Source organism: Epinephelus lanceolatus, chromosome 18 (genome assembly GCF_041903045.1).
Source record: "Epinephelus lanceolatus isolate andai-2023 chromosome 18, ASM4190304v1, whole genome shotgun sequence".
Classification (NCBI taxonomy): domain Eukaryota; kingdom Metazoa; phylum Chordata; class Actinopteri; order Perciformes; family Serranidae; genus Epinephelus; species Epinephelus lanceolatus.
This window is the reverse complement of record NC_135751.1, coordinates 41,059,395-41,086,401: the sequence shown is the minus strand read 5'-3', so window position 1 is coordinate 41,086,401 and position 27,007 is coordinate 41,059,395. Positions and strand designations below refer to the sequence as shown.

The following is a 27,007-nucleotide window of genomic DNA, read 5'->3' as shown; positions in this document are numbered from 1 at the left end:
ATTGTATCTCGCATCGTATATATCGAATCATATCACATTGTATCGTACTGTATTGTATCTCGCATCGTATATCTCGAATCATATCACATTGTATCGTAGTGCATCGTATCTCGCAGCGTATTGTATCATATCGTATTATATCTCATATCACATTGTATCTTATCTCGAATCGTATCATATCTCAAATCGTATCGCATTGTATCGCACTGTATCGTATCTCGCATCGTATTGTATCATATCGTATTGTATCTTATATCTTATCGTAGCACATCATATCATTTTGTATCTTGTATCTCATCATATGTTGTATCGCATTGTATCGTATCATATCTTGTCTTGCATCATACCTTGTATTGCATCATATCGTATATCGTATCGTACTGTATCATATCGTATGGTATCTCGGATCACATTGTACCGTATCTTGTATCGTATCTTGTATCATTTGTTATTGTAGCACATCGTATTGTATTGTATCTTGTATCACATCGTATCATATCGCACATCATATCGTACCGTGTTGTATCTCGTATTGCATTGTATCATACTGAAAAGACACAATGCATGTAACGAGCGTAAACTGAGAAGCTGTCCAAAACCATCTAGCGCATAATTTTTTTTCGTGTAGTGGCAGTGGTATTTGACAAGTTGGGATGAAAATGCGTTGAAACAGGCCCAAAATTACTATCGGACAGACAACATTTAAATAAACAGTAATTTTAGCGTGTATAGAGGCAGCATGTTTTCACATGTAACTGGGTGATTTAAGGCTTCATTCAACTAAAACCAGAGTTGGCGATTGTTGAATCAGTGGAGAGACGAACCAAGAAGGCTTCTGTGAGCTTTATTTTGTTTCTGTCCACTTTGCATGAAGACTGTTGTACCATGATAAAATTCCTGTTTATTTAAATGGTGTCCGGTGGGTTTAATGATGGTGATTTCAGGGCTGTTTCTGGTTAAAAAAAAAGGATCTTACTCTTCAAGACAAAGCTCTGTCTCTGAAGGGATCCTTTCATAATGTTGTGAGACACTTAGAATAATAATCTGAGCCTGTCAGTGACTAAAACAAACACTTTTAGTGGACATAGATTGAAGGTGCACAATTGCCCCTTTACGTTACATTGCAAGCTGTTTCACCGCTGCCGGCTGCAACCCTCCGGCTTAATACTGGACAAATTCTAAAAACTGTTCTTTCCATCAGTCACCAAGACACCAAAACATGAAAACAGCGTCCAGGTTGAGAAACACTGAAGGGTCCCTTTAATGTGAAATGTTTCCTCTTAAGAAAAGTTTGAGCGGTCCACCATCACAATCAAACAGGTCCTTTAAAAAGGTGATGTACCTGTCAACACCTGATCCTGTGACCGTGCTGTTTAATGTGTGCGTGGCAGTGATGTCACAGAGGAGGAGTCACACGCGCCTCTCTGTCGGATCCTCTCAGATGAACGCATGCCTTTACCTCGGAGCGCTTTACGTCAGTTTGAGCAGGAACAGGAAAATCTACGCTGACTGCAGAGCAGCCGGTGGAGTTTGAGGTCCTGGTGACAAAGTGTGAAGCGGTGGATGCATCTTGATTTTCTGTGTGTGTCACCGAGCTGCTAACAGGTGGTGTTAGGGCATTCTGCCCGGAGAGACAACATGTCCAATGGGAAAGACACAAGTGCTGCAGAGAAGTGAGTACAGCTCAAGTTTGTCCTCAAGTGTGTCTGAAGCCTGGTGGCTGTTGCTGCTCTGTCTGGATCCGCCGGCCTGATTCTGTTTAGATTAAATCAACCTGCACAGGAAACACTGATATTAATAATAATTCATCCTGTGCTGCACCAGGAAGCAAAAGATTCAGTCCTCCTTTCTTTGTTCTCTGCCAGCGTTCATTATTATTACGTACAGACAGCAGGAGCCTGACAAACCAAACAGCTGATAGCTTACTGAGAACATCATCTTTAAAGTTACAGTATTTTGATATTCAGGACAAAACGCAGGTGTTGTATGGGCGGATTATGAGACAGTGATTCCCTGGGCACAGACATGCAAAAGGCCCCACCACCTCTCCTACACTGGGGCAAGACACACAGACCTTGTGGTTGTTTTGTGTTTCTCTGTGGTAGTTTTGTGTCTCTTCAAAGTAGCTTTGTGTCTCTATGTAGTAGTTTTGTGTCTCATTGTAGTTGTTTTGTGTCTCTGTAGTCTTTTCTGTCTATTTGTAGTAGTTTTGTGTCTCTATGTACTTGTTTTGTGTCTATTTGTAGTAGTTTTGTGTCTATTTGTAGTAGTTTTGTGTCTCATTGTAGTTGTTTTGTGTCTCTGTAGTCTTTTGTGTCTATTTATAGTAGTTTTGTGTCTATTTGTAGTGGTTTTGTGTCTCTATGTAGTTGTTGTGTGCCTCTTTGTAGTTGTTTTATGTCTCTGTAGTCTTTTGTGTCTCTCAGTAGTAGTTTTGTGTCTCTATGTAGTTGTTGTGTGCCTCTTTGTAGTCTTTTGTGTCTCTGTAGTAGTTTTGTGTCTCTATGTACTTGTTTTGTGTCTATTTGTAGTAGTTTTGTGTCTCATTGTAGTTGTTTTGTGTCTATGTAGTTGTTGTGTGCCTCTTTGTAGTTGTTTTGTGTCTCTGTAGTCTTTTTTGTCTCTTTGAAGCAGTTTTGTGTCTCTATGTAGTTGTTTTGTGTCTCTGTAGTCTTTTGTGTCTCTCCGTAGTAGTTTTGTGTCTCTATGTAGTTGTTGTGTGCCTCTTTGTAGTTGTTTTGTGTCTCTGTAGTCTTTTTTTTCTCTTTGAAGCAGTTTTGTGTCTCTTGGTGGTTGTTGTGTCTTTTGTAGTTGTATTATGTCTCTGCAGTTTTTGTGTGTCTCTTTGTGGTTGTTTTGTGTCTCTGTAGTCTTTTGTGTCTATTTGTAGTAGTTTTGTGTCTCGTTGTAGTTGTTTTGTGTCTATTTGTAGTCGTCGTGTGCCTCTTTGTAGTTGTTTTGTGACTCTTTGTAGTTGTTTTGTCTCTAGTCTTTTTTGTCTCTTTGAAGCAGTTTTGTGTCTCTTTGTAGTTGTTTTGTGTCTCTTTGTAGTAGTTGTGTATCTCTTTGTAGTAGTTTTGCGCCTCTTTGTTTTTTGTGTCTCTAGTCTTTTTTTGTCTCTTCAAAGTAGTCTTGTGCCTCTTTGTAGTAGTCTTGTGCCTCTTTGTGTTTTTTGTGTCTCTGTCATATTTTTTGTCTCTTTGTAGTAGTTTTGTGCCCCTTTGTGGTTGTTTTTGTGTCTCCTTGTTGTAGTGTTGAGTCTTTTTGAAGTTAGTTTGTGTCCGTCCACAGTTCCTTTGTGGTCTCTTTTTGCCTCTGTGGTCATTTTCAGTCTCTTCCTGGTCAGCATGTATTATTTTGAGTCATATTTTGCAGGTGAAGGTTGGGGGCGTTCCCCTGGGCCTGGGCCTGGGCCCAGTAGTCCTGGTTAGTAACCCTTCAATTGGTGCTGCAGCGTATTGTGTGATGATGCTCTGATTGCATCTTGTGTTTAGTGAAATGAACTTCAGGCAAACTTTAATGCATGTATCTCAGAGGCTGTGAACCTCTGACCTGACCACACATGGACTCATGTATGTTTATCAGTGTGCACCCTGCTGCTGCTGCTGCTGCTGCTGCTGGTGACTTCCCCTTTTCCCCCATGACACACAGCTGTGTCTCCACTCTGTGCCTTTGCTGTGTACATGTTTTAACCATGCATGTGTTTGTGCTGCAGCTCCTCACAGATGACCCTGAAAGAGAGCCTGGATGAGTGTATGGAGGCCTTGGATCTCTTCCTTAACAACCACTTCAGTGAGAGCCTGGAGAGGCTGCGGCCAAGGTAACAGAATAATCCATGAGTCACGTTTGGCTCCTCAGAGGTTTGAACCAGCTGCTGCTGCCTGAGGTCGTAGTGCTCTGTAGTTTTAGCACATTCACGGTGGCGTGTTTCAGGATGATCTCAGCAGTATTGGGTCTCAGGTGATGTTGATAAACTTCTGTGTAAAGTGCTTCTTGTCAGCTGAGACACGAGGGTGGCTCTGGTAGGTTTCAGTTCTCCAGGATATGAGGTGTTTGCTGAAGCTGACGCCCAAGGTCTGACTGATTCAACAGCCAACAGAATGGCAGCCCTGCAAAATAAACACTGTGCACAAGACAGACTGGGACGGCAGAGGAGATAGGACGAATACAGAGAGAGCCAGATATTTACTCTTATCTTTTCTCAGCAGGAAAATGTGCAGGTCATACAGGAGCTGTCCTCTGTTTGCTCACAGTGTGAAGTGTATGATGTTGATCTGCGACTCTGTGTTTCCCATGCAGAGTGAATGAGAGTATGTACCACGCTCTTATCTACGCCACAGTGCTGGAAATGCAGGCCATGATGACTTTTCAACCTGATGACATCAGCAACGCAGGAAATACCATGAAGAATGCCCAGGAAGTGTGCCAGAGGTCAGGAGGTCTCGTCAGTGTGGATTATTTTTAAACTGATTTTACTCATTTCATAGACTGGAGTCAAAAAAAGTCGCCACCCCCTTTAAAACACTTTGTTCTGTGAGTTGCTGCCAGCTCCTCCTCTGCAGCCTGTGAGCCAAATTTACATGAGTGCATTTACATGGCCAGTTTCTGAGCGTCAGTTTGACTGTGTTTGCATGAGAGAAGCTTCACAGCGGCTGCTGAGATACTGACTATGAACCCGTCTAATTACTGGATGAACGCTGGTGTGGTTAGCAGGAGTAGTGACACAGTTTATTCTGTTGACACTGAAATGTTGTTTGGTGTTTTCAGGTATCGACGGAAGTCTCCAGGTTTGACTAACAAGTCAGTGGGAGAGTCACTCACTGAAGGTAAAAGGCTTTAATGTGTCACTTCTTTTTAAAGGAAGGTGCTGCATGGGCGCATCATGAGACAACAGGGCCCTGGGCACAGACATGTAAAGGAAACAGAACCAAACTTTTAGCTTCTAAAATGATCAGTTGATTTACGCTGCGCTGCAGTGAGGATTAGAATATATGACCTTCACATAATCCGCTCCAAATTAATCTATATTTTTAAAGTCATTACTAAAAGTGTGTGTCATATAAAAACTAAAGTGATGGTCAGAGTTGTCACAGTGAAATTTAAGGTGTGCTGATGGATTCACGTCATCAACTCATGCATTGAGTAACATTACAAGTTAACGTTCCACCTTAAAAGTTGCCGGCAGTCGGCCCAGTGAATGAAGTTATTTTTTCTCTTTCATTTTATAGTTGTAGTTTACTGATGTATGAACAGAGGTTACATAAAACCAGAGTGAGCGTCCTCTACTGACCAATCAGACTGCAGGGTTTCTAGCTCCACCTTTTAGTACCAGATCTGTGTGCTAGGTACCCCAACAGAGGGGGGACCAAACATGGGGACGCTAAGGAACGCTTCTGTTGGGACCATCCACAACTTTTTAAATGAAAAACTCTGAACTGAACTGAACTGAACTGAACTGAACGAAGGCTTTAAAGTTCTTCTTTTTTTGGTCAAATGAAAATGGGTCGGCCAATTTATTATTTCACCCACCTGCTGTGCCTGCGCGTGCACATGTGTGTGTTAAATAATAACATATATAGCAACCCTACATTCTTGTAACATGATGCCATGTTGTGAATCGAATTAAAATAAATATGCTCAGACAGAGATCATGAGTGTGTCTCAAATCACATACTTCTGCTAGTACACTTCAGTGTAGTACACTGTGGGCACTCCATACTTCTTTCATGGGTAGTAGTGTTGTCTCAGATCGCACACTGCTGTTTTGACAACGGCTTTTTTTTAACCACCTCATCTTCTTCTTTATCTTCTTTTTCAACGGCGAATTGCAAACGGATGGTGCAGCATTATCTCCAACATTTGTCCTATCAGCTTCTATTCGACAACAGTATCAGTCCATAGTACAAAAACCATGTCTAACTTACATCTGTATAACGCAGCAGTGTTCACTGTAGCCACTTGAGGCTCCTTGTTGTCTCCAGCCACCATGACAAAAGTTGAGAAGTCTGCGATGTCGCTTCTGCTGTGTCACAAAGACGCCGGCCGTTGAGCGTGAGAGGTGTCCGTCATTCCACACTCAACTTTTGGACTGTTTTGAGTGCGCCAGTAGTTCACTGCATTTACCTGTACTATGCAATGTGAACAGTGCTTAGTACAGAAATGTGTGATTTGAGACACGGAGCACGAGTACAGTGGGAGGCTTTAACAAAACAATAACAAATGATGCAGCTGTGCCTTTCAAATGTGTGGTAGGTTAACCCTGCAGTCACATCTGGGGCTGTGTTTTATGCTTCATTGCTTGGTGACCCCGATTGTTTTCTGTCACTTAACGTGTGTGTTTATGGGTGTGTTTCTGCAGTGCAGCTTCATGCTGAAGTGTGTTACGCAGAGTGCCAACTCCAAAGAGCTGCTCTCACCTTCCTACAGGTGCACTTATCTGCTTTTTAAAACCCAGAAATGAACAGTACATTATTAAGGTTTTTGTATAAATAATAATATAAACAGCATGAAAGTTAATCCATTTATGGCATCTTATCTTTGTGGAATGAAATGTAATTGAAGCACCTCAGTTTGCATTCATCCCTCTTTTTTTGTATTTGTTGCAGGATGAGAACATGGTGAGTTTTATCAAAGGAGGGATCAAAGTACGAAACAGTTATTTAATTTACAAGTAAGTAATGAACACTGGGTTTATATTCAGTGAATGTCAGTGTTGTTTCATGTTAAAGAGTACATTTATCTGACTGTTTAGCGTCAGTGTTGTAAAAAGTATTTGTTAGCTTATTATTACAGGTGCACTCCAACGATTTTACAAACAAAGTTCAGTTTATGCCGGCCTCACATCGATGACGTTTCAAGCTGTTTCACTGTAAAGACAAATTTCCAATGAGAAAATCATGAGTTTTGCTCCTGTGAGTCAGTCTGAGTGAGTTTTTTCTCGTCTTGATGTTCCGATAAATTCAAACATGTTTAATATTATCCTACGTTTTTAGTCTCGGCTCATGTAAAAACTGAAGTTCAACAACGTGAGCATTGTCAACAAGCAATAGCCAAACAGGAAGCCGCAAACCAGGTAGACGGTGAACATGGAGGTGACTCTGAGGAGGTGCAAGAACAAGAAGTCTTGGTTCTCTTGTTCTGTGGAAAAGGAGGAGAAACTGGTGGAGTTGTGGAGTGAACAAGAGTCAGTGTTTAATTTGTATCTGATCCACCAACCTGCAGTTATTTTAGTGAGAAATCTTAATTTTTGAAACAGTAACACGGTCTCCTCACAGTGAAACAGCTCCGCTAAGCAAAGGAGGCTGGCAGCAAGTCGAGGCGACAAAATCCAAAATGTAAAGTTTGCTCACGAACAGTTTATCTGTAGGGGTTATATTGATGCTGAATTGACAAGAATACTGTCGACATGTGACGCCTTTTATCTTGTGTATCATGTTGTTAAACCGCCCCCTACACCCTCTCCCTACCCACCTCCACGTTCACGTGGAGCGTTCGCCACATTGAACGCCGTCCCAGACTAACTAGTGAGGAGTGTGAGTGAGTTATAAAACCCTCCAACAGCGAGCCTGCGCAACGCTGTATTGTGTTCATCATGGAGGACGCTCCGTACAAATAAAGTTCCACGTGACTACCCTGAGGAATGTGAACTGCTCAAACTGAGATAGACATTAAATATTGTCATACAGACGCTACATAGTGTTTAGGATCAGATCTACACCTCTCTAGTCTCTATAAAACTGCAGTCGTGTTTATTTTACAGTAAACTGTTGTAAAAACGAGCAGCTTACAAACGTCTAAAAAAGTAAAATACAAGAAATGGGATACGTTTTACACCCTTTTATGTATCATTTATTTATGTGTTTATTTATTGATTTACTTATTTATCGATTCATTTATTTATTTTAAGGGCAGAAGGAAAATTTACGCTGCCAAAATTCTGGTAAACAGCAGCAAATACATATAAGGAACAGAAATGGGAGTCCTTTTACTTGTCTCCGTGGTAACCAAAGACAAAGACAGCTCCTTTTTTCTGCCGCAGAGAGTGAAGTTTGTCCCAAAGCTTAGCGCTGTGTTTACACTGTACATGTTCAGCTTTGAAGGCGACTACAAATGGAGTGACGCTCCGAGACGGCGTGGGAGTGAGTAGGGTCCGGTTTGGGAAAGGTCCCCGTTACAGTCTGTAAATATTGACCCTGCAAGATCCCCAGTCTTTGTAAAATCTCCTGTGTGTGACTAAAAACTTGTTGTCATTATTTGCTTTACTTTATTTACATTATTTACATGAGTTGTGTAATATCTAGTGTCGTTTTCGAGGGAAGTCTATGCACAAAAATAGTAACCCTGGTGATGTCATAGTGATGTCATCAGGGCTATCTCAGAGAGATGCTTTGTGTTGCATTATGGGAAATGTAGGCCTCAGTGTTTTCAGAGCAAAGTCAGAGTATCTCTGCTTTTGTTGCTTTTGATTTTCTGTATCTGAACCACATAGAAGCACAACGTTAAATCGCTGTTGTGCCCCTTTATTTTTGATTTGTTGCACAGTCACACACTGAACATGATGAAGTTTTTACACTGAGCTGTGCTGTTAAACATAATTTGCCTTTTGTCATCCAGAGATCTGCATTCCTTCATAAAATCTCACAGCTGTCTCAAAGGGCCGAGCCACGTCCACTTAGAGGGGGGAATATCGTTTGGAATAGGAGCGTTTAATCTGGTACGTGACAGAGGAACCTTTAAACGCCGTCAGCTGACTGTGTGTTTGTACCGTGCAGCTCATCAGGTCTTCTTTATCCACAGACGCTCTCTCTGTTTCCTCCACGGATACTCAAAGTGTTGGAGTTTGCAGGCTTCTCTGGAGACAAGGTGTGACACACAGATTTCCTCCGTTCAGCACTCACTCGTTAACTCATTCATGAACTCATGTGATGTGTTGTTGTTTCAGGAGTACGGTCTGTCTCTGCTGCACGACGGTGCGACGGGGACGAATCTGCGCTCCATGCTGTGCGCCCTGCTGCTGCTCTGCTACTACACCTTTCTCACGTTCATACTAGGTAGCGCTGTGCACCGTCCACACATGACGACGTGTCACGGACGGATTCTGTTCAGTTTATCACATCAGATCTGCTCTGTCCTCTCAGGAACAGGTGAGGGGGAAGTGGCCGAGGCTGAGAGGCTGCTGAAACCTTTCCGGCTCCGGTACCCACGGGTGAGTGCTCAATAAATCACTTCTAGGGAAAAACCTGGGGACTTTCTGTCGGTAGTGACGGGGTTAACTAGGGTTGCAAATTTTAAGCACTTTCCTCAATCAGTTATTGGTAAAATTAATCATGAAATAAAAAAAAAACATTAAAAATTTAATTATACCAAAGGATAACAAGTGCAATAACAATATGTTGCTGTGACCTTTGGGAAAGAAAACAAAGGTCACAGGGACATACTGCACTCGTCAATTAATCATTATTATCCCTAGTGTTGACCCTTACATGTGCTTTTCAGCTGCAGATGTGGCTTCACTTTGTTTTGTTTCTCTTTGTGGTTGTTTTTATCTTTTTGTAGTTATGTTGTGCCTCTTTATATCTACTAGAGATGCACCGATCCAGCTTTTTCAGTTTCGATCCCGATGCTGTGGCTTTGAGTATCAGCCGATACCAGATACCGATCCGATACCAGGGTTGACCTACCTTTACACGTAGAACAGAAAAGACCAGAGGCATCAGGCATTGATGACTACACAGTTCTTTCCTACGATAAAATGAAACAAGATGAAACAGATTAATTAATTGATGAACTATTTATTTTTAACAAAAATAAACAATTGTGCAACAGCAGTTGAAATAGTGTGAAATACCTCCACACAGCAGATTCTCTCCTTTGCTCTATGACGTATGTTGTAGCTCACGTCGCAATAGATTTAAAGGGAAAGGATCACCTCAGGTATAGATCGCATTTTCCGATACCCGATCCATCTGTTTTGATGATATCGGGGCCGATATTCGATCCAGATATCAGATCGGTGGATCCCTACTCTTTGCATCTCTTCATGGTCACGTTCAGTCTCTTCCTGGGCAGTACATGTTCATTTTAGTGACATTTTGCAGGTGAAGATCGGGGGCCCATGACACGTTAGGCCCCTGGGCACAGGCATACCAAAGCCCCACCGCCTCTCCAACACTGGAGTGAGACTCAGACTTTTTGGTTGTTTTACCTCTTTTTTGTTGTTATGTGTCTCTTTGTCGTCATTGTGCGCCTCATCATAGTCGCCTGTTTTGGTGGTTTCATTTCTCTTTGTGGTAATTTTGTCCTTTTTGGTCATTTTTTATGGTTGTTTTGCCTCTTTTTTTATGCCTCCATGTCGACGAAAGCCGTGGCCAGAGGCATGATGTTTTCAGGTTGTCCGTCTCATTCTCATGAACGTGATATCTCAAACATCCAAACATCCACTTGGACTCAAGAATGAACTGATTTTAACGTGCTGGTCAGTGGTCAGTGGAATGATGGTCAAAGTAATTTTGTGTCTCTTTGTGGCCATGTTCGGTCTCTTCCAGGACAGTGCGTGCTAATAGTGACATTTTGCAGGTGAAGATCAGACGGGCAGTGACACATTGGGCCAAAAGCCCCACCACCTCTCCAACGCTGGAGCGAGACACACAGACTTTGTGGTTGTTTCGTGTCTCTTTGTCGTAACTTTGCGCCTCATTGTAGTCACATGTTTTTGTGGTTTTGTTTCTCTTTGTGGTAACTTTGTAACCTGGACATCCAGATGCCCCGCCCCTAGCAAATTCAAATTTGCACTGCATGGGGATCTGACCCCGACGAGCAGAGCCCGCTGAATCGCCAGTCGGATCAGTCAGATCAGTCTGTCTGACAGAGGCGGGCTCTTGGCTGGCGTAACATGATGACAACAGCGCTGCGCCGTAGGAGTCTAAAAGTAAACAGCCAAGATGGCAGCTGCCGAATGACCGCGTCCATTCAGTTTAGCTTTGGAAGAAACGCTAAGCCAGCTACACTTATCTTTTTCCTTGAGAGAGGAACAGAAGACTGCCCGAGAAGCCTTCCAGGAACGTTTTTGCCATTTTGCCGACGGGATACGGCAAAAGCAGAATATATCAGTTAGCCCCACTGGTCGGCAAACACATGGGGCTTAGTGCAATGAATACGTCACCTTGTTTTTTGCTCTGATTGGCTATCGTGCTATCCAATTGCATGCGGTGGCATTTAATATGCCTCAGTTAGTGCTGCCTCTTGGGTAGGAAGGGTGTATCGGTGAGGGCCAGACTCAAAATCTTTCTAGATTTGAGTCTGGATTTGTCCTTCTTGGTCTTTTTGTGTGTCTATGTGGTGGATTTGCCTCTGTTTTTTAATGCCTCCAGAGGCATTTTGTTTTCGGGTTGTCCGTCCCATTCTTGTGAACGAGATATCTCAAAAACACCTTGAGGAAAAAAAATTTCTAGGAGGGAAAGATTAAACTTCTGGAGGAATACAATCATAGAAAGAACAAACTACAAAGTAAACACCAGAAAACAGAAAACGACTGTAAGAAGAAGCAACGAAAATGCCGTTGCAGTTAAGACAGAGTCAGAGGGACCTTAAGGGTTTTTTTTACCTTGCTTTGGTTGCTAAGGGCTTTTGTGCAGCCATGGATGGATTCCTTAAGTATAAGACAGGTGTGTGTTGTTAGATCATTTCAAGTGTGTGCTAGATGGTTGTTTTAAAGTGTTCCTGCTTTGGTTAATAACACACAACATTTTCTACACATTACTGTTTTTATTCTTGATGTTGTGTATCCGTCATTTATGGCAGACTTTATTGTTGTTCATCTTTTCATCTTCATTTATACTGTTTTTATTGCTGTTTATAATTCTTGATAAACTTATTTGTGTTTATGGCCTTTTTATGATTTCATTGCGATTGCTGTCGTATATTTTTATCTCTTTAGCTCATTAAATATGAACTCAGGGCTTTGCTTTCAAGAGTTTAATGCTCAGTCAGTTTTCCCTGAATAAACAATGTCCTCAGTTCCTCTTTGAAACTTTTCTCTGTCATCACGTCATTGGTCTTTTTATCGTTGTATTTAATCGCCTTCACTGCGTCTCACTGTGCGTCAGCTTCTCCTCTCTGATCCCTCCTTCCACTCTTTCTCTCGTCTTTCTATCGTCCCGTCACACACACCCTGATTACTTTGATCTGACACTCACTCCACCTTCCTCTCACACGGTCCCTCCTGCTCCCTGAATCCTTACACTGACTCTCCTTCCTTTTACCTGCGCTCACACACACCTCTGTGCTATCGCTCCACCTGACTCACATTCTTGTAAATCCACAATCCCTGTCTCCGCTCCACCTTTTACCTACATGCCTGCCCATCCCAGAGAGCAAACTCAGAGCTTTGACACAGTGTGTACCAAACCAGAATGGAAATGTCTTGGTTAAACACAGCCAAGAGTAATTGCTATATGACAGGTCTCCTGACAGACAGAGGAGTGTTTAACACGGTATATTAACATGTCACACTGACTGCTGGTTTCCTCTGTGCAGGGAGCGATATTCCTCTTCTTTGCTGGCAGGACTGAAGAGATCAAGGGGAACATTGATGAGGTGTGTTTAGTTACATGACTTTAAACTACGGCTGTTAATCTTTTATTTCCTGCACATTTAATATTTTAATAGAACATTTTCCCCACAAACTGTGAGTCACTGTAAGTGATAGATGAGCTTCATGGGAGCGACTGAAGCATGAATCACTTTTGGTGATATTGATACCGTGTTTTTGCCCCCGAGCTACCAGCGCCCAGCGTTAATGTTTAATACACAACATACCTCCAATGTTTCATGTTTCATGTGATGTAATGTCACTGTGCTACCAGGCGGTGGCGCTCTTCGAAGACGGCTGCAAGGCCCAGCAGGCGTGGAAGCAGTTCCACCACATGTGCTACTGGGAGCTGATGTGGTGCTTCACCTACAAGCGAGCGTGGAAGATGGCGTACTTCTACGCAGACCTGCTGAGCCAGGAGAGCCGCTGGTCCAAGGTACAGAGCACGAGACGGGACGGAGGAGAGCAGAAGAGATGAAGTTTATTTATTTATTTATTTATTTAACAGGGTCAGTGCACGGCTACTGAGCTGCACCAGAGTTAGCCGTAAGCTAATTTTCATCTGTAGTCCCTGGACACGAAACAGAAAATGATTTCTCTGCTAAAAGACACTGTTATATAAAAAACACAGTTACAAAACATATTTATGACACAATGGCTTCAACAACAACAACAGCAAGACAACACGACATCAAGTCATAACAACAATAACAACAGCAACTATAAAACCAGAAAGATTCGCAAGAAATCTTGACGGGTGCCTGCTGCTGTCACTGAGTCCTATTAACAGCAGCAGCTGAGTCGTTGAAACGTACCGCCTACTGCAAGTACTACAAACTACATGTACGACAGTTACTGAGCAGATTCCATTGACACATTTTTGCGATCAACACAAATTTTCCTACGTTTTGATGTATAACTGTACCCTGGAAATCCAGAGTTCTCGCGAGAGCACAATTTGAATTTGCTCAGCGAGTCACTCTGGCAGTCAGTAATGATGCTCATTACCCATGCCATTGGAGCCGAGCTGCACCAATCACATCGGTGTATCTGATATAGGCGGGCCAGAGGCGAGCTAAACAGATGACGACAGCGCTGCGACGACGAAGTCCGGAATCAGTCAGTAAACATTGCAAGATGGCTACGGATGAACACCAGTTGTTTGAAACGGCTTTGGCCGCTACAATGAACGAGTTGGCTTTTTCTCTAAAAAAGGAACAGAAGACGGCGCTCGAGTCTGTCCTTTGCAAGAAGGACATTTTTGCTGTTTTGCCGACCGGATACGGCAAGAGTCTAATCTACCAGTTAGCTCCGCTGGTAGCTAAGCTCTGGATACGTCACCCCGTGTATTGTTCTGATTGGTCTTAGTGTTATCCAGTTGCGTGCAGTAATATTTTCAAATGCATGCTTGGTGCCGCCCCTTGAGTTGGGCCATTTTCATTACTCATAGCCAGACCCTAAATCTTTCTAGATTTGGGTCTGGATTTCCAGGCTAGTATAATTGTGTATGTAGAGTGAAAATTGTGGCACACTCTAGCGATGATGTCACCACTCTAGCTCTCTCCCATAGACGCCCATTATAAAATCTGAAGCGTCAAAACATCATGAAATATAAACTGTGATTTCTTTAAACTGTATGAGATATCAAAATGTCCATTTGGTCCAACAAAGTAGAGAGTCTTGTGAGCCGTTCAAATTTTGAATAATTTTTCTACGTCAAAGTTTGGCGAATTGGTGTGGCCTCAGAGAGGAAGGATTTTACGTTGATTTCTCAACGATTTTGAATCACTTTGAATGCGAAATTTTATGTAGTTTTTTATGAATTTTGTAAAATGCTGGACGAATCTCCCGAATTTTACATAGGTTTTGATGTATTTTTTGCAGATGTGTTGGCAACGCTGCAAGACGAGTTTTTACGAAAGATTGTGAATAATAAGAATAAATGCGAGGAACAGTAACAGGTTGTGTTTGTGTTGCACAGCAGCGCCCCTAACTACAACATAAACTAAGTGTTTGAGTTCATGTGTGATGGGAACATGATTGGCTTGATTTTAGCCGTGATTTCATCTTAAATTTAAAACCAACAAAGCTGCTGCTCTGTCTGACCTCACGTGGTGCTGAGTTCCAATAGTTTGAAGCTCTAACAGAGACTGATCCACCAACCTCAGTCGATCTGTGCTGCGCTGCACAGTTCAACTCTGTTGGTCGTCCTACATGTCCTCCCATTGTCTGAGCGCAGCTGTTTGAACTCTTGCTCTATAAATGTGTGCGTGGATGTTGTCAAGCATCTTGAGACCTCTGTGTGTGTCTCTCTGCCAGGCCATGTATGTTTACATGAAAGCTGCTTACCTCAGCATGCTGCCTGAAGACGTGGCCCGGCCGTTTGGGGAGGACGAGGTGGAGCTGTTTAGGTAAACACACACACACACACACACACACACACACACACACGGTGACAGTGTCTCTATTTATCTCAGAAACACACAGCTACTGTCCTCAGGCTCATGTTGTACTTATATGTCACCATGTGTATGAGAGATGCCCCGATTGTGAAATTTTGGGCTGATGATGTTTTTATGCCTCCGTGCTGGCGATAGCTGCAGCTAATGTCCGTCTGTCTCATTCTTTTGAACACGATGTCTCAAGAGCACCTTAAGTGAAGATTTTTTAAAGGTTGTAGGTCAAAGGTCAGTGTGACACTGTGGCATTATCAGGGAAACGATAGGGTCCTCTGACATGTTGATGGCGAGCTTACTGCGTCCTTTTGTCCTGACAGCGTCCCGGTGAAGATCTGTGTTCGTCACAAATGATGTTTTCTATTGTCCCCAGGATGACGGGATGCTCTGCTGGTTAGTCTTCATGAAATTAATCTGACACAACAGAAAAACATCGGCCTCTGCCGTCTGTGAATGTCATCTTATTTGCTTACGGATCGATGACGGTCAACAAGGAGTAGAAGAATATCAGCCGATACCGATGTTGAGTCGATTAATTGGTGCATTCCTGCTTCATTTGGATGGAAACCTGCTGTTTCAGTCAGTGTGTTTCCATGACATCAGAGAAAATGGATTTATTGTGTCAGTCCGACTAAAACCGGACTTTTAAAATCCTTGTAAACATGAGAGTCGAATTCCCTCTGCATGTATACAGTAATCAGACCCAAACTGGCCGAGGCGCTCTGAGCATGCTCCACAGTTTCCGCCCCGGGCTTTGACCCGGAAGTCCAATAGCATTAAATGTGTAAGAGAAGAAGAAGCCGGTAACAACATGGAGAAATCTACATCCAGAACCGTGACTTTTTGGACGGACCAAATGTACAGAGCTGTAAAGTTGTCCACCATGGTAGCAGTTAGCAGCTAGCTAACCGTAGCTAACTTGTTTGTCCATTGTTTGGTCTGTGACGTAATAGGTCAACAGGAAAAAGGTCCAATACTAACAAGCTGAAAGGGGGCATATCTCCACCTATCGTAGAGGAGTCGCACATACTTGGCTCAATAAATGGATTCCCCTCCCGTGCTTGTATACTGGGACAAGGACAGTAGACCAGTTAGATGTCCTCGTCCAGCTGGGACTGTAGCTCAGATGTGTTTTTATTATTTTCCTGTGTGTTCAGACAAGTGCCGGCCTTCAAACAGAAGATAGCAGGGAAGTCTCCCCCGACTGAGAAGTTTGCTATCCGGAAAGCCAGACGCTACAAAGCTCACTGCCCGATCAGGCTCCCAGTGCCAGTGCTGGTAATGTTTCACACACACACATACACACACACACACACACACACACACACACACTGTGCAGCATGATGCAGCCTTCCAACAGCGTTCCCTGTGTCCTTACAGGAGATGATGTACATGTGGAACGGTTTCAGTATGATCAGCAAACGACCAGAGCTGACTGAAGGCATGATGCAGACTCTGGTGGAGGCAGAGCGCACCCTGCTGGAGTCTCCTGGTAATGACACTTCTCCCAAATCATGTTCCAGAACAAACCCCGCTCACCTGAAATATAACTGTACATAAAATAAGCTCACACCTGTCTGCTGATGACGTTCGCTCCCTCCTCCACAGACAATGAGTATTCAATGGATGACCGCTGTCTGATCCATCTGCTGAAGGGTCTGTGTTTGAAGAACCAGGGTCACCTCCAGGCTGCTGAGGAATCCTTCAGCAAAGTGTTGTCCAGGTGAGCTGCACTGGATTCATTTTCTGATCCCGGCTTAACAAACTGTTTACCTTCTGTGAGCAGAGGAACACCAGTAAGTGCAGTGTGTGCTGTTTTTGACGACATGGAGAAACACACTGTCATGTGGAATTAGGACCAGAGGATCACTTAATGTGGCATTCACCCAAAAAAGAATTCAAAACATAAACAAGTTGTGCTGAAAAGGCCTTTTTAGTTCAGAGTTTGCTTTTGTCAGAATTTTAGCTGAAGCTTTTCCTGACATTTAAAGGAATACTTCGTCCACAAAATGACCATTTGTCTATCAGTTATTCACCCCGTGTTACGTTGAATTCACAAACACATGATTGTTCTTCTCTCATACCTTCATGATGAACGGAGAATCCAAAAACCAAGAAAATTCTTGATGAATTGAAGTCAAAGGGGTCCACGTTTAACAACAGCAAAACTACATTAAAGCATCTGTTGACAAACTCGTGCAGTTTAACCAAAGAAGGGTTGCAACGGTATTTTCGATACAATTGAGATTTTCACAGTACGATAACCATCTCAGTATCACAGTATTACAGGATTATTATTATAATAAATCAAAGTGACCCTTAAAGGTATGAAAACAGAGGGGCTATTTTTAGCTGAACAAATGTTTTACTACTACAGTATATAAATCTTGAAACCATTTTTTTAAATGGAAGTTTGTGTAAAAAGTCGACCCTTTTTAAAATAAATTAAGTTGAGATTCTCTGTCCAGTTGCTTTTTCTCGCAGATAGTCAAATGTACACAGTGTGATAACCGTCAGCTGCAACCCTAAATCCAAGTCTCTTTTATCCAGTCAGATGCTCAATGCTTCACAAACACATGCATTTTCACTAAAACGTTACTGTGTACAGTAGTTTGCAATTCAACCACTTCATCCGACCATGTCGATATGCCACCCTACATGTCTTTTATAGCAGCCTTTGTTTGGTCGAGCTCGCTTCGAGCCAGTGCTGCGTTGTTTGCAAACTGCCTGGAGTTCATTCTTTAGATAGTTGAAAGAGAATTTTTCAATTCGGCTCTTCTCGCAGCAGAAATGTCCTCTTTTAAACTCGAAAGGATCTGGGACTTTAGATCTTCTGTACCATTTCTTCTGAGCCCGTATGTGGAGGTGTCCAGTTCCAGTTCCAGTCAGCACTTGCACTCTGCGCCGAGGAGACGTTGGGCCTGGTGTTAGACCGTCCGCTGTACTTATATTTCAGCAGATAAGCTGCCATTACCGTGTAAAAACCGCACTGTAGCTTCGTAGGGAGCACTTGCGATATGAGTGAACTTGTTTGTAGATCAGCGCTGTTTCAGTTTTGCAGGACGCCTTACTCCATTATTCACTCTTAACTTAAAGTACAATTACACCTCTAAAAATGACTCAAGTAAAAGTGAAAATTACAATTTGAAAACTAGGTACTTATATAAAAGTTAAAAAATACCTGGTTAATAACTTAAAGTACGAGTTATTTTTATGTCTCCGTGCTGGCGATAGCCGTGGTCAGAGGTGTTATGTTTTCAGGTTGTCCGTCTGTCTGTGTATCCCATCCTTGTAAACGCGATATCTCAAAAACACCTTAAAGGGATAGTGCACCCAAAAATGAAAATTCAGCCATTATCTACTCACCCATATGCCGAGGGAGGCTCAGGTGAAGTTTTAGAGTCCTCACATCACTTGCAGAGATCCAAGGGGAGAGGAGGTAGCAACACAACTCCACCTAATGGAGGCTGACGGCGCCCCAGATTCAAACGTCCAAAAACGCACCGCGCTCATGTGTGTGCACTTGGGCGAGACCGTTAGACATGGACACCACCTTCATGTGTGTTCACGTGCTTTCGCTGGTCTGGTGCAAGCACGCACACGCGACGTGGTGCCCAGAGAGGCAGTCAGAGCTACAGGCTACAATGAGGCTAAAAACAGAGTTCAAATGAGGTTTTTCCAAACAACTTTTTATGTCGGGGCTTCAGGACACTTGGATCACTACGGACGAGCAGTACGGAGATATTTTGTGGTTTCAATTATGTGTTTTTGGACGTTTGAATCTGGGGCGCCGTCAGCCTCCATTAGGTGGAGTTGTGTTGCTACCTCCTCTCCCCTTGGATCTCTGCAAGTGATGTGAGGACTCTAAAACTTCACCTGAGCCTCCCTCGGCATATGGGTGAGTAGATAATGGCTGAATTTACATTTTTGGGTGCACTATCCCTTTAAGGGAATTTCTTCAAATTTTGCACAAATTTGGACTCAATGATGAACTCATTTGATTTTGGTGGCCAAAGGTCAATGTCACTGTGATGTTTTCTATCTCGTTCTTGTGAATGCGATAGATCAAAAACACCTTTAAATTTGGCACAGACGTTCACTTGAACTCAACGATGAACTGATTATATTTTGGTCATGGTCAATATGACCTTGTATCAGTATCATTCATGTGAATGTGATATCTCAAGAACAGCTTTAGGGAATTTCTTTAAATTTGAAACATCCACGTCAAACGTCTATTTGGACTGAAGAATAAGTGTTTTTGGCCATGACTCCAGAATTCAAACACTGATTATTCCACAATTTCGCACAAATGTCTAACAGGATGAAATAATGAAGGTCAAAAGGTCAAAGGTCAGCTTGACTGTGACATCATCATATCTCAGGAACAGAAGGGGAGACATTTGGTCAGATACTGAATTGGTGACTCTAATCTTGAACCTGTGCTGATTGTATAGATCTTCTGTGTGTGAAGCATCCATGTTTTCACTGACATGGATGGAGACTGTCAGAGACACTGGACTGGTGGGCGGAGTCATACAACCGTGGGGTGGACTGGTGGGCGGAGTCAAACAACCGTGGGGTGGTAATTCTAATTCCATTTTAATATTTTTAAGGTGTGTGAGCTGGTGCAGAATAATGACATTCAACACAACAGCATGACCTCAAGTGTGATGTTGCTTTCATACTACAGCTTTACAAGCGTCATTTATTAGTTAACATAATAAGCCACAACAGATTGTAATTTGATTGTTTATTTAGGCAAGGTGACTTTATTTATCTAACACATTTCATACCCAAAGGCTACGCAGAGTGCTTTACAGATTAGTCAGGTCAGATTCGTTATAGTCCAATCACAAAGCCTCAAATGGCTGAGCAAATAAAAAATTCAATTCAGTTTCATTTATAAAACCCAATACCACAAATCACAGTCTGGCTCAGAGGGCTGTACAGCGTACGGCATCTCTCTGTCCTTGGACCCTCACAGTGGATAAGAATAAACTCCATCCATCCATTTTCAACTGCTTATCCAAAGTCGGGTCCCAGGTGCAGACGTTTTTCTCCCCAGCAACACTTTCCAGCTCCTCCTGGAGGACCCCGAGGTGTTCCCAGGCCAGATGAGATATATAATCCCTGCAGTGTGTTCTGGGTCTGCCCCGGGGCCTCCTACCAGTGGGACGTGCCCAGAACACCTCTAACAGGAGGCGCCCAGGAGGATCCTGATCAGATGTTGAACCACCTCAGCTGAACCCTTTTGACGCAAAGGAGCAGCGGCTCTACTCCGAGCTCCCTCCAGATGTCTGACTCCTCCCCCTATCTCTAAGGCTGAGCCCAGACACCCTACAGAGGAAACTCATTTCGGTTGCTTGCATCTGTGACTTCATTCTTTCAGTCACTACTGCCTGCACCACTGCAGATGCCTCAACAAACCATCGATCCATCTCACGCTCCATTCTACCCTCACTAATGAACAAGACCCTGAGATACTTGAAAGGAAAAAACTCCCAAAAAGAACCTTAACTGGGGGAAAAAAAGCGGTAGAAACCTCAGGACGAGGAACTGAGGAGGGATCCTTCCTCCAGGACGGACAGACGTGTAATAGATTTAATTATTTATTGGCTCCATCAATATAAATAGTTCTGCAACTGGACTTGACTTCCTGCACACAAGCTTTGACCATTCATTATTTGACTCAGTGTTATTTGGGGAAACATGTTCATCAGTGCCATGCAAAATTTGTTACGATGACAGTTTACGTCATGAGAGCACTCTGGCACAAAATTGGAGCACTGTTTGAAACTTACTGTTCGTTATTTTGTATAGAAATAGCTTCTATGTTTTTGTGCATAGTGGCCAAGTTTTTTTGATTGTGAGCCATATACAGAAAAATATCCGGAGTCACAGGCCAAACAATAGTAAATGCAAAGTTTTCAACCACTTACACGGCAAGAAAATCAGGTTTTCTAGACCAGAAAAGTCCAACTGCCATTGAAAATTCATTTTCTATCAAAATTACTTCACAGCCTCAACTAAACAGATTAACGTTTGACATTACAGTAGTTTATGAGCGTGTCCACGTGGTACAAAAAGTATTTCTCTTATCATCCGTCTTTTCCGCCATGTTTACTGAGGTAAATATTTTTATCAACGTGTAATCAATCATTGTTGGTGAAGTAGTGACATCTAGTGTTCAAATTAAGAAGTGCAATGCTGGTATTAGCCTAGCTGTTTAAGATGGCCGCAGCAGGCTGGGAAATTTACATACAGTGCAGTTTATTAGAAACATGCTCAAGCCGTGCTGTAATTTATTTTTAAAAATTCATTGTGGGCCCTTTAAAAGAGGGCAGCTTGCTGTAGGTTGGCCACCTCCAGTATAGTGTCTGAAACTGAATTCATGAATGCATCAATTAATTAATCTGCCAGTTGTAACCAAGGTCTAAACAGCAAATTATTAAGGGTTTAATGAAAATGCTTTTTCCATAGTTTTGCTGTGGTTAAACGTGGACCCCAGTGACTTTAATCAATTACGAATTGACTCTGTTTTTGGATCCTTCGTTCACTGGGAGAAAAACAAAGTTTCCTCCATGAATTCAAGGTGACACTGGGCGAGTAACTGATAAACAAATGATCACTTTGTTGGTGAAGTGTTCCTTTAAGAAAACGTCTACAGGCAGCTCTTCATCGGCTGTATTGACAATGTCATATTTGCTTAGGAATTATGAATTCGTCTAAACTCACCCACCAAGTCACAGAGTGAATATTTACTCAGCAACCCGGGATGACATTAGCTCTTGTTGAAATCACACTGACATTAACTGAAATGACTCAGGAGGAAGTCAGGCACATCTTGTGAGAAACATTTCGAAAGCAGGTCACCTACCTGCTCAGAAAAACAGAACTCTGGTAGAGTATCACAGGGTGTTGACTTAAGCCATGACTCAAGTGTGACAGTTAATTCTCCATCTTTGTTTGTGTGTGTGTGCTCAGTGAAAAGAAGATCAAGTTTGATCACTACCTGGTGCCGAACTCTCTGGTGGAGCTCAGTCTGCTCTACATAGACCAAGGCAAGAGGGACGAGGCTGTTAAACTGCTGCACAAGGCCAAGTAAGTTCCTCCTGTACAGCAGCTTCACTGGTGCATACTGTACAACAGCAGAGAGCAGCAGACACGTCCTGCCACAGAGATCCAGGAAGATGAATGTGTCATTGTTACGAACCCTTAAGGGCCTAGGGGAGGGGAGGTGACAATTAACACAAATAACCAATAATGAAGAACACGGGAGTAAACTAAAGCGACTGCAAGGCAGTGATTTATTGACGATTGCAAAACACAAAAGAAGCTCCCAAATAAGGGGAGCCGACTAGCAACAAGAATGATATAACAGATAATCAGTAATCAATAACAAAGGCAGAAGAATAAACACTGGGACTGGGTCACTAAACACCCGAGCGCACACAGCTACGGTCTGCACTGCACACTGCTGGAAAGGCCCACTAGCCACCGGCTCCAGTTTTCCATGGTGGTTTTAATCACACCGCTGTGATGGGCCACAGCTGTGGTAATCAGCGGAGGGAGGAGGGGGGGGCGGTACCTGGCGAGAGAGAGAACACAAAACAACACCAAACACAACACGGCACATAACAGTCATTTTCATTCTCGTGTCCACAGAATATAACTCATGTAATACAGACTGAAATGTTTAATGTAGGTAAACCAGCAGCCTGTAATATAAAACATGTTTAACACCTAATGTGCCTGTGTGCACATTAGCTCTGGTTGAGGGTGAGAGGCTGTCAGCAGATAAACAGAGATCTGTGTGGGTACATGAGACCCTAAAAAAGAGGCTGGATCATGGGGAGTACCACCAGTTGGTCCAGGAGCTTCTCCTCCATCATGGACGTTTACAGGCAGATTTTAGGATGACTCAGGGGCAGTTTGACAACCTATAGCTCTGGGTATCCAGCAACCACTACCACCAGTTTCTCCTCCATTGTTTACCAACTGTGAACTTGTTGTGGTGACAACCACAGAAGCCCCGCCCCTCAAATCATCCCATTGGACAGTGCTGATCAGCAGAGCTCTGTGGGTTGACCTCCATCTTGTATCCGTTTGTATCTCCAAGCTAACGTCAAGTGATAACGTAAAGCTGTTTCTTTTCATTTTGGCGTTTTCAGGTTGTCCGTCGGTCCCATTCTCATTCTCATGAACACAATATTTCAAAGACACCTTTAGGTAATTTCTGCAAATTTGGCACAAACATCCACTTTGAAAGATTTCAAGGATGCACTAATTCGAATTTGGTGGTCACAGTTTAAGGTCACTGTGACCTCGTCCGCCACATTGTTGTAAACGCCGTGTGTCAAGAGCATTATGAGGGAATTTTTTTCACATTTGGCACAAACGTTCACTGTGAGTCAAAGAAACTCATTATGTTGTGTTTCATGTTGCGTTACTCGCTCAAGTGTGAACGCTAGAATATTTTGTTGACTCGCTTCATTTGCGCCAATAACTCACAGAATCTAATCAACATCCGCTGACATCATACGTCCCCTGAGGATCTCAGTGCTGATTGGTTACTGCAGAGAGAAACCGTCGCTAAAGTTCAGATTTTCAACTCTTGCGAATAAGTGTATGACAGGAAATGATGCTACTTTCGTGTAATTTGCGTCGAATGCATCGTGTCCATCGCGCTGCCTAGTGGGAATTTGCATCTAATCACATCTTCACATTGACTTTACGTGTAATTTATTCACAGGAATTGTTTTATTTGCGCCTGGTGTGAACACAACATTAGAATTTGGTGGTCAAAGGTCACTGTGACCTCGTCCGATGCATTGTTGTGAACGCTGTACCTCAAGAACCCCATTATGTTGTGTTGACTTGAATCGATGAAAGAACTTCCGCCAGTATGTTCTCGGCGTCATACATCCCAGGAGGATCTCAATGCTGATTGGCTATCGTGGCACAAATTGGTCGCTGAAGTTAAGATTTTTCAACTCTTGCGAATAAGTGCATGACGCAAAATAATGTTACTCATTTCATTCACACTGCTTAATTTGCATTATTATTATTTGCATTATTTGTGTCGCATGCATCGCGCCGTCTGGCTGGACTTGGTGTCTAATCACATCTTTACATTGACTTTACATGTAATTCATTCACGTTTTGTTTTATTCGGGCCCTGTGTGAACACATCAGACTTTGGTGGTCAAAGGTCACTGTGACCTCGTCCGTTGCATTGTCATGAACACAGTATCTCAAGAACACCTTGAGGGAATGTCCTCAGATTTGGCAAAAACGTTCACTTGAACTCATGAATGAACTGTTTGGAACTTGGGGGTGGAAAGTTCATTCAATTCATGACACAAATATGTAATAGAATTAAATGATGACGTGATGATACAGACGATACACAAACAAGGTCACCTTCACTGTGACATCATCATGTTTTAACGTCATATCTCAGGAACAGAAGGGGAGACATTTGGTCAGATACTGAATTGGTGACTCTAATATTGAAACTGTGCTGAAGTTGAGCAATATTCAAACATTTTTTCATCTATATGACTTATTATATTTATTTACTGCAGTTAGAATCATTTCACCAAAGTCTTTATTACAGGACTGTTTGAACAGGATTATCTCTGCAGTGTGTTGGTGGTTCTGTCTGTGTGGTTGCTCAGTGTAAAGCCACTACATGAACACTAGAGGTCGCTGTCTGCCTGTTACACAGACTGTAGATATGAAAGGCTTTATTACCCCAAACCTTATCCGCTCACTGGAGATAAAGATACTTCAAGATTATTTTCACATTAAAGGTGCTGATAACAAACACTGTATTTACTGCACACATTATTTTTCAGCCCTGTGCTTCCTGTTCCGTCCTTCTTTAACCTCCTCGCTGCTTCCATTCACAGACACAACTACAAAGAATACTCAATGGAGTCTCGCACACAGTTCAGGGTGCACGCTGCTCTGGCCAAACTCAAGGCTGACCCTGGAGACGAGGAGGACACTCACATGTAGGAGGACATTTCCAAACACTGGACTGTGTTTCCTCGACAGTCACGGCTGTTTTAGCTCGATACCCAGTGTTTTTTAACCTATATCCATTTTTACAAAGTGAGTGCTGGGTGTTTTACTGACATGTCGCTGGACAAAAGGTCTCACCTGTTTTACAGCAGTCTGTGCTTCCCAGACGAGGGACAGTGTACATACGGTAGACGATTTATGTCATGGACACTGTTTTTATTGTTTACACTGAAAATTAAAGAACACTTCATTTTAATCAACAGCTGATTGAAAGCCACTATAAATATCTAATGTTGTGATTTATTGAAATGTATAGTGATGACTTTATTTTATTGTACTGAAGGACATGATTATTAGTTAATTAAGTAACTTTGGAATGACGTTTTAAAGTGTTCAGATGTTTACGGTATTTTACAGAGGAGGATTAGGGCCACATTAAAAAAAAAGATTTTGGAATAAAGTTATAATAATATGAAAATAAAGTCGTAGTTTTGAGAAAAAGATTGTACTATAATGAGAATAAAGTCAAAATGTATCCTATTTCAAGAAAAAAAATGAAATGTTACAAGAATTAAGTTGTAATTTTACAAGAAAAAGTTAATATTATGTGATTAAAATCATAAATCTTCAAGGAAAAATTCGCCAGGGATTTTGTCGCCATTTTTATCATGTCACCCGATTTTCTGGCATCATTTTTTCATATATATGTTTATAAGTTAAATCTTACAATGACAATTTTTTCTCGCAAAATTACGACTAATTCTCGTAATGACTTTTTTTGCATAATAGTTTGACTTTATTCTCATTAAATTCCAACTTTACAGTTAAATGTCTTTATTCTCATCAAATTACAACTTCATTCTCGTAATATCACAACTTTTTATTTGTTGAAAATAATAATAATAAAAATACGGCTTTACTCTCAATATCATGACCTTTCTTGAAACGGTACAACTTAATTCTCGTAAAATTACAATTTTGTCACGTTTCAACTTTTCCTCGACATAGTATGTCTTTATTCTCATTAAATTTTGACTTTCTTCATAATAGTATGACTTTATAATAATTAAAGGCAAAAAGCCCTAAAAATATCTTTAAAAAAAACAAAAAACTATTTTAAAAAGTTTGTGAGAGCAAAATTGTATTTAAGAAAAAAGTCTAAATAAAATGAGAAAATTTTCGAGAAAAAGTTAATATTGTGAGTCAAGTAGTAATTTAGAGGGAAAAAAAGGAATATTACAAAAATAAATATGTAATTTAATGACAGGATAGTGAAGTGTGAAAGGGGGAGAGAGAGAGGGAGAGACATGCAGCAAAGGGCTTCAGGCTGGAGTCGAACCCGGACCGCTGCGGCGCCTGCTCTACCACTAGTCCACCAACGCCCCTTTAAAATAGTTTGACTTTGTTCTCGTAATATTGACTTTTTTCCTCTGAAATACCACATTAGTCACAAAATTACTTTATTCTTGTAATGAGTTTTTTCTCCAAATAGTACGACTTTACTTTCATTATATTACAACTTTTTTTTAATAGTGACTTCTGGAATAATGTCTTTTTGTAATACATTTTTTAATGTAGCACTAATCCTCCTTTGTAGTATTTCACACACAACTGCATAAAAACAATTAATGCCAAAGTTCTAAAACCTAATTTAATTTTTGAAGACATTTCGGACCCAAAGTCAGGAGCCAGCAGAGTCGTGCGTACGAGCATGGTGCACCGCCGCTGACACACACTGAAGAGGTGAAACAACTGTTTACTGTTGTTTTAATCTCACTTGTTGGTGAGTTTTAATTAGTCAAGTTTCAGCATTCAGGCACATCTGGATCGGTGCGCGCACCTTCCAAACACTTCTGAATGTATGAAAATTATTTTTGCACAAATAAATTCAACACGCAAACGTCTGTGTTTTGTCTTGATTTTACTAAAT

At 42.0% G+C, this 27,007-nt stretch overlaps 1 protein-coding gene across 1 annotated transcript; it reads left to right on the top strand.

Moving 5' to 3' along the window:
• Positions 1-1,415: 1,415 nt before the first annotated feature.
• LOC117268848 (tetratricopeptide repeat protein 39A) lies at positions 1,416-26,981 on the top strand. Its single transcript, XM_033645567.2, has 18 exons — positions 1,416-1,673; positions 3,716-3,820; positions 4,300-4,431; positions 4,768-4,826; positions 6,359-6,426; positions 6,606-6,670; positions 8,614-8,713; positions 8,797-8,862; positions 8,942-9,050; positions 9,138-9,205; positions 12,535-12,594; positions 12,864-13,025; positions 14,909-15,000; positions 16,203-16,323; positions 16,426-16,537; positions 16,654-16,768; positions 22,033-22,149; positions 24,963-26,981. The coding sequence occupies exons 1-18, from the start codon at positions 1,639-1,641 to the stop codon at positions 25,069-25,071; spliced, it is 1,695 nt and encodes a 564-aa protein (XP_033501458.2). The 5' UTR covers positions 1,416-1,638; the 3' UTR covers positions 25,072-26,981.
• The last annotated feature ends 26 nt before the right edge of the window (positions 26,982-27,007 follow it).

Coding starts and splice junctions, on each gene's coding strand:
- LOC117268848 (XM_033645567.2), top strand. CDS start 1,639: ATGTCCAATGGGAAAGACACAAGTGCTGCAGAGAA. Junction 3,821..4,299: donor CTGGAGAGGCTGCGGCCAAG/GTAACAGAATAA, acceptor TTTCCCATGCAG/AGTGAATGAGAGTATGTACC. Junction 15,001..16,202: donor GACGAGGTGGAGCTGTTTAG/GTAAACACACAC, acceptor CTGTGTGTTCAG/ACAAGTGCCGGCCTTCAAAC.